General features: G+C 45.2%; 1 protein-coding gene across 5 annotated transcripts in view; it reads left to right on the top strand.

Annotated features, from left to right (window-relative positions):
* The first annotated feature begins 6526 nt into the window (after positions 1-6526).
* Positions 6527-8308, top strand: part of LOC119310672 — a 2500-nt gene continuing 718 nt past the window's right edge. The window contains exons 1-5 of one of the 5 annotated variants that reach the window (XM_037586340.1): positions 6527-6870; positions 7016-7052; positions 7164-7285; positions 7381-7444; positions 7721-8208. In XM_037586340.1, coding sequence (XP_037442237.1) covers positions 6625-6870; positions 7016-7052; positions 7164-7285; positions 7381-7443 — 468 coding nt within the window. In that variant the 5' untranslated portion in view covers positions 6527-6624 and the 3' untranslated portion in view covers position 7444; positions 7721-8208. Of the gene's footprint in view, positions 6871-7015; positions 7053-7163; positions 7286-7380; positions 7445-7720; positions 8209-8308 lie in introns of those variants that run through there. The other 4 variants (XM_037586338.1, XM_037586339.1, XM_037586336.1 and 1 more) reach the window with 4 other exon arrangements.

Here is an 8308-nt window from a genome sequence, read left to right as displayed (position 1 = left end):
TAGGACCTTGACTTGGAACTTCTTTCCTTGCTTCTACTCTTGTAGAATTTGTTGAAGTTCTTCACCATAGGATCAATTCTTCATTGAAGGTTTGTTTCTCACTTTATGATGTGGGAGCTTCACATGAGGCTTTGTAAGCACCACTTGACTTGTTGTACAGCTCCTCCTTATCCTTAAGCGACATTTCATGAGCAACAATTCTTCCAATGACCTCTGTTGGCTTGAGATTCTTGTAGTTGGGCATCATTTGGATCAATGTGCATACGGTATCATATTTTCCATCCAAGGCTCTTAGGATCTTCTTGATGATGAATTTGTCGATCATCTCTTCACTTCCTAAGTCGACAATCTCATTTGTGATGAGAGCAAGCCTAGAGTACATTTCAGCGACGCCTTCACCATCCTTCATCTTGAACTTGTCAAGTTGACTTTGAAGCACATCCAATTTGGATTCCTTGACCGAATAGGTACCTTCGTGCATATCAATCAAAGTGTCCCAAATTTCCTTTGCATTCTCAAGACGGCTGATTTTGTTGAATTCTTCAGGGCACAATCTATTGAAGAGGATATCACAAGCTTGAGCGTTGTATTGCAGCATCTTCAACTCTTCCGCGCTAGCTTCACGGTTTGGTTCTCTCCCGTCAAAGAATTCACCTTGCAAGCCAATACACACAATAGCCCAAACGACAGGGTTATGTCCGAGAATATGCATTTTCATCATATGCTTCCAACTAGCAAAATTAATACCATCAAAGTAAGGACCTCTACGGTGGTAGTTTCCCTCGCTAGAGGCCATACTCTCCTAGGTTGTGAAACCAAGGCTATGACCACCAAAAGCTATGGAAATCAAAGCAAATGGAGACCAAGGCTCTGATACCACTTGTAGGATCTTGAAGTATGTCTAGAGGGGGGGTGATTAGACTACTTGACCAAATAAAAACTTAACCTTTTCCCAATTTTAGTCTTTGGCAGATTTTAGCAAACTTAGCACAAGTCAAGCAATCTTAACACTATTCAAGCAATCATGCAAAGAGTATATGAGCAACGGAAATTAAAGCATGCAACTTGCAAGAATGTAAAGGGAAGGGTTTGGAGATTTCAAATGCAATTTGGAGACATGGTGATTTTTGAGCCGTGATTCCGATAGGTGGTGCTATCGTACATCCAAGTTGATGGAGACTTCAACCCACGAAGGATAACGGCTGCGCGAGTCCACGGAGGGCTCCACCCAAGAAGGGTCCATAAAGAAGCAACCTTGTCTATCCCACCATGGTCGTCGCCCACGAAGGACTTGCCTCACTAGCGGTAGATCTTCACGAAGTAGGCGATCTCCTTGCCCTTACAAACTCCTTGGTTCAACTCCACAATCTTGTCGGAGGCTCCCAAGTGACACCTAGCCAATCTAGGAGACACCACTCTCCAAGAAGTAACAAATGGTGTGTTGATGATGAACTCCTTGCTCTTGTGCTTCAAATGATAGTCTCCCCAACACTCAACTCTCTCTCACAGGATTTGGATTTGGTGGAAAGAGGATTTGAGTGGAAAGCAACTTGGGGAAGGCTAGAGATCAAGATTCATATGGTAGGAATGGAATATCTTGGTCTCAACACATGAGTAGGTGGTTCTCTCTCAGAAATGGTAAGTTGGAAGTGTAGGTTTGTTCTGATGGCTCTCTCCATGAATGAAGAGGAGGTGGATGGGTATATATAGCCTCCACACAAAATCTAACCGTTACACACAATTTACCAATCTCGGTGGGACCGAATCAACAAACTCGGTCAGACCGATTTAGTAAACCTAGTGACTGTTAGGGTTTTCGGTGGGACCGACATGCAACTCGGTAGGACCGATATGGTTAGGGTTAGGGCATAACGTAATCTCGATGAGACTGATTACACAAACTCGGTGAGACCGATTTTGGTAATAAGCTAACCAGAGAATTGGTCAGGTAAACTCGGTGGGACCGATTCGCTCTTTTCGGTGAGACCGAAATGTTACGAAAAGGAAACAAAGAGTTTACATTGAAATCTCGGTGGGACCGATCGCTCATCTTGGTGAGACTGAAACGTTACAAAGGGAAACATAGAGATTACAATCCCATCTCGGTGAGACCGAGATCCCTATCGGTAAGACCGATTTGCCTAGGGTTTGTGGCAGTGGCTATGACATCTGAACTCGGTGGCACCGGATAGAAAGAATCGGTGGGGCCGAGTTTGACTTTAGGTTTAGGTCATATGTGGATGTGGGAAAGTAGTTGAGGGTTTTGGAGCATATCACTAAGCACTTATGAAGCAAGAAACTCATTAAGCAACACCTCATCCCTCCTTGATAGTATTGGCTTTTCCTATAGACTCAATGTGATCTTGGATCACTAAAATATAAAATGTAGAGTCTTGAGCTTGAAGCTTGAACCAATCCTTTTATCCTAAGCATTTTGAGGGGTCCACTTTTCTCATCCATTCCATGCCATTCATTGAGCTTTCCTGAAATATTTATCTTGGAATAGTATTAGCTCAATGAGCTATATGTTGTTAGGAATTACCAAAACCACCTAGGAATAGTTGCACTTTCAGTCATCCATACCGTCGATGTCTTCGGAGTCGAAGTCGAGCATGTCGGTTAAGTCATCGACAGTGGCTATTAAGTGGGTGGTGGGTGGGGAACGAATTTCTTCGCCGTCCGCTTCCCACTCAAGCCGGACATAGTTCGGCCAAGAGTCTCCTGATAGAGAGAGAGAGACCTCAATGAATTTAGCATGTCGCTCAGGGGTGAGTGCTGAAAGATATCCGCAGAGGTAAACTCCATGATCGGTGCCCAATCAGATTCGATAGGCACGGGCGCACGCGGTTCGGAACCTATGGCCAGAGACGAGTCTGAGGGTCCGATGACACAGATCTCTTTGGAGGTGAAGTCTGTGCTCGGCTCCAGCGCCGATGGATGTGCGGCCTCCATGACGGGGTCCATCCACCCGTCCTCGGATGGCATGATCTGCTCCAGATTGAAGGCCGGGGCAGCCGCAGGTGCGATATCCCGAACACCATTTGATGGCAGATCTAAGTCATGCCCGTCATGACTGTTCGGCTCTCCTGACGTGGGCTCGAATTCGTCGAAGATCAAGTCTCCGCGGATGTCGGCGGTGTAGTTCAAGTTTCCAAACCCGACCTGATGGCCAGGGGCGTGGTTGTCGATCTGCTCCAAACGGCCAAGCGAGTTGGCCTGTAGTACGAAGCCGCCGAATACGAAGATCTGTCCGAAGAGAAAAACCTCACCCTGAACCACATCGTTGCTGATGATTGAAGGAGCCATCAAGCCTTATTGCGACGACAAAGTGGAACTCTCAATGAAAGCACCAATGTCGGTGTCAAAACCGGCGGATCTCGGATAGGGGGTCCAGAACTGTGCGTCTAAGGCTAATGGTAACAGGAGGCAGGGGACACGATGTTTTCCCAGGTTCGGGCCCTCTCGATGGAGGTAATACCCTACTTCCTGCTTGATTGATCTTGATGATATGAGTATTACAAGAGTTGATCTACTATGAGATCGTAGAGGTTAAACCCTAGAAGCTAGCTTATGATTATGATTGTTGTTGTCCTACGGACTAAACCCTCCAGTTTATATAGACACTGGATGGGGATAGGGTTACACAGAGTCGGTTACAGAGAAGGAGATCTACATATCCGGATTGCCAAGCTTGCCTTCCACGCAAAGAAGAGTCCCACCCGGACACGGGACGAAGTCTTCAATCTTGTATCTTCATAGTCCAACAGTCCGGCCAAAGTATATAGTCCGGCTATCCGAGGACCCCCTAATCCAGGACTCCCTCAACTATCTTAAGCCTCAAGTGTTGCCATCCAACCATGGTGGATCCTATTTGACGCCCATGAGCGTCAAAGAGTGGAGCCTCTGCCCGCAGGTGAGACGCAATGGGTTGGCCCAGTTCGTGGCTCTGTTGCACACGGGTATGTTGTTTGGTTCGCTATTATTTCCTTTTTTTGTCTGTGGTCTTTTACTTTTGGTTTTATGTTTTTCTGTTACGTTTAGTTTTTTCTTTTTTTCTAATATAGGGTGAAAAGAATTAAATGCACCTGAACATTTATTGAGTATATGATTATTATTTTTCAAATATATGTTGACCATTTTTTATATACACACTGAACATTTTGTTTAGTATACGATGAGCTTTTTAGATACGGTGAACTTTTTTTAAATGATGTTGTCTCTAATATAAGATGATATTTCAATATAGTCTGGGCTTTTAAAAAACATACTGCACAGTTTTTCTAAAATACTTTTCAGATTTTTCAATATTATTTTTTAATTATTTGAGCTCTGTAAAAAAAATCAGTAACTTTAGAAGAAAAACAAATGCCATGAAAACTGAAAAGAATAAACAAAGAAAACCCGCTCAAATGAGCTCGCCAACAAGGGCCGGCCCATTTAAACCTCGCTTCAGGCGTCGGGTTGATTATTTGACGCTAACACGCCTCAAATAGAAGCATTCACCAAACACCATGTATGAAATTATCTCCTGGATAATAAATTGTCTGTGTGCTGCAACGAGGACAAACATATTCTCTAATGGTTCGGCACCAATCTTGTCTGACATATACTTTACGTTCATCATATTCTATATTTATGATAAAATTCATTTTGATTTCGGTACGGGTGAGGGAACGTGAGGAAAATATGACTTAGTTGAGATTTTGTTAAGATTTAATTAAATTTGATTTAGTTAATGCAGGATGTGGTTCTAGAACAAAGTACTGATTTGGTCTACATTATTCCAAGTTACTCTATTTACGTTAGGTTTTTTTGTGTTGCGTCGGTTGACATTACTGAAAAACTCAATTGAAACCAAAAAGAAAGGACGCCGATATTCACCACACGTGTGGCACAATGAACACCTGACCACACGACCCGTTCGGTTGTACCCAGGAGCCAGCCCACATGATCCTGTGTGGGCAAACATTAAAACCGCCTACACCTTCGTGCGTAGCTACGACGGCCCACACGACTCTGTGTGGCAACTACTCACCCCAACCCCATGAGCACGATCACGTTTGTAATTATCTTTAGTTGGCGTGTGTAATTAACTATAGTTACCATGTCTAATTACTGTAGTTGCCATGTATGATTAACTTTAGTTGCCATGTATCATTAAATATAGTTGTCGTGTGTAACTAATTAGAGTTGCCACGTATGGTAGTTGTCGTGTGTGATTAACTAGTTGCCACATATGCACAACTGTAGTTGCCATCTATCATCGTGCGAGCGTCGTCAGGCGAGCGTCGTGTGTCCGTTCTGGCGAGGAGCGCCCACACGTGTGGCACTAAATGATAACGCTCACACAATGCTGGGTGCTTACGTGGCTCTTGACCAAGATGGCAACTGCTGCAATATTCATGCAAATGAATCAAACGGTATCAACTACATTTGGGCCATGTTGATAAGTGTCACACGCGTGGGCGTTATCATTTAGAAAAAGAAAAGAAGGCTCGGAAAAGAGAAAGCCAAAGAAGCTAAGACAAACCTCACTTGTCATAACCTGAGAGTTTTTCTTTTCCGGTAAATTTATTTATTCAAAATGGTTTATCTCTTAAACCATGCATCTAAATCCCGAACCATGTTCATCATTGGATTCCTCGCGTCGAGATCTTTAAAACTAGATCCCATGTTCATACTTTTCGTCAAACTTTGTATATGAGAAAACCAGACAAAAAATTGACTGGAAGCATGATTTTTTTCACTTTTTTTCCTTTTCCAAAGAGGAACAGTTATGCCTCTCGCGAAAGCAAATCTGTGCCTCTCACGAAAGAAGAAGAAACGCGTTCTTTTTCTTTTTTGAGAGGCACAACTTTGCCTCTTACGGCAGCAAATTTATGCCTTGACACATTTGTGCCTCTCGCGGAAGAAAAAGAAAAGGAAGCACATTTTTTTTTGGTGCCTCTCACGAAAGTAAATTTGTGCCTCCACGTGAAGTAATATCGTGCCTCTGGTGGAAGGAAAAAAACGCGCTTTCCCTTTTTAAAAGGTAGAGTTCTGCCTCTCGCGGAAGCAAATTTGTGTCTTCCATGAGAAAGGAAAAAATCATCTAAAACTCGACCCATACAGAAAAAAAAAAAATCTTGAGAAAGCACTCAGCACGCGACACGTGTCGGTGGCTGAGAGTGCACCAAGTGACGCGCTCTCAGCGCACCAGTAGTTACCTTTGCGGGAGCCCGCACGAGTACTCATGTGCTAGTTGCTCCCCAAACCTATCAATTGTAATTTTTTTTTTACTTTGGAGATTGTTTTTTAGACAAAAGTACAGACATACATACGGGCACATTTTTTTTAGGTGTTCATATGGGCTGTACTTTTTTTAGTTTTTTTTTGGGGGGGCATCTGTACTTTTTTTAGTGGATTTTGGGTGTTCATATAGGCAGCCAAACGGGTTTGCAGAATGTGGCCTAGCCTTGGCCCAAGCGACGACATAGGTTTCACTGGGCCGAGTGCGGAAGCTCAAACCGCAACCAAACAGGCCAGTGGATTTTGTTGGGAAGACTCTCCTGCCTGCCTCCCACTCGAAAAGAAAGATAAGGAGGCCCCACCCGGCAGCGTCTGCTCTCAGCATCCGCCACGGCCATGGCCTTCGTCGCCATCCACGCCCGCCTCGCCGTCCTCCTCCCTCGCCTCAGCGCCGCCGCCTCGTCTCTCCGGTCCGCTCCTCCCCGCACCCGTCTCTCGCCTCTCAGGACTTCAACCGGACACATCTTCCGCAGCCCGCGGTGCAGGCGTCGGCCGTGTCGCGCTCGCGCCGCCTCCATCACCGCGTCGCTCGACCTCACCGAGGACAACGTCCGGCAGGCCATCGTCGACGCCAAAGCCGAGGCAAGCAAGGCATCCTTCCCTCTCACATCCACACCGAAGAACATATCTGTTTTGCACGGCCGCCCACGGCTCACGGTGACTGACAGCCTACGTCCAAATTAACTGACGAACGCCATTGTTGTTGGTCTCCCGCACCGCGTTTCAGCTGGCCCAGCTATTCGACACGTCGGTCGGCATAACAGGTGAAAAATCCAAGCCAATTCCTTTCACGAACTGCACTGCAGCACCGATCCAGTCGCCCTGCTGAAGTTTGCCATTCCTTCCTCATCGTGAATGGTGACTGATGATGGCAGGGCAAGTTGATCTGGCGGAGCTGGACGGGCCGTTCGTGAAGCTCCGCCTCAAGGGAAAGTTCTGGCACACCCGCGCCACCGTCGTCGCGCGGATTGGCAACTACCTCAAGAACCGTATACCGGTGAGCTCTTCTTCTTCCAGCTCGCTGTTGTTCCTCCTGGAGCGTGGGGGGAAGTTATATCAAAGATGGTGACGAGGTTTTTTGGGTTTGTCCAGGAAATCTTGGAGGTGGAGATCGAAGATGAGGACCAGCTTGACGACAGCCCCGCGGCTTACTGAGGTATCTGTTCCCCAAGTGTTCACTGTTCATTATCTATTTTGTTCTTGCATTATACTGAAACTATCCAACTTAGGTTCTAGATCAAACACTTGAGGTCTTTTTTAGCACTAGCAGTATCATGTTTGGTAGTTCTAGTTAGCAGTTCAGCTATAGCTATGAGACTCTGAGTATATTGGTGTAATGGACTGAATTGCTGAAGCGAAGTTGCTGAAGTTGCTATAGCTATAACACTTTTTATTTTTTGAATTTTCCCTAACACCTTCTTTGCTGCTTGAGGAGTAGCATGGTATGGAGCTTCAGGATTTGCGTCTGCATAGATGGATTGGCTTGCACCAGCTACATTGTGGTTGCAGAGACCTGACATTTCAATGTATTTCTTCAGGGTAAAGAACATGCGAGCTGTTGCTGAGGGTGCCTACTTTTTCAGTACCGGGTTTGGTAGGCGTAGGATCATCTTTTTTGTGAGCGGAAAGGATATGGCAATGATGTTGTATACTTATGCGTTAGCTAACTCCTGCCAATGATGCTTAAGTTGGTGTGCTCATCATACTGCATTTGGGATGCAACTGCATCAGTATGTCACTGTAGTCATGTGTTTATTATGTCTTGTGATGTGGACAGCCCTCGGGTAGAACTGAAAGCCCACAATCACTCACAGAATTGGTTCACATAGTCCTCCATGAACCATCTGTACTTCGATTGTAATTTCTACGCACAGACGGATCTGGTGTTATGTTATTCTGATATGCTGTTCTTGCACTTCACACGCCCTCGTATCGTACTTTTCATGTTTGAAGAGAATTTTGGTGCTGTAAGCTGATCTCTTACAGTCATGTGCATCCTTGTGATGAAATGCGGAAGTCG

Source organism: Triticum dicoccoides, chromosome 5B (genome assembly GCF_002162155.2).
Source record: "Triticum dicoccoides isolate Atlit2015 ecotype Zavitan chromosome 5B, WEW_v2.0, whole genome shotgun sequence".
NCBI lineage: Eukaryota > Viridiplantae > Streptophyta > Magnoliopsida > Poales > Poaceae > Triticum > Triticum dicoccoides.
The sequence above is the reverse complement of the archived record's forward strand: the minus strand, read 5'-3'. Positions and strand labels throughout refer to the sequence as shown.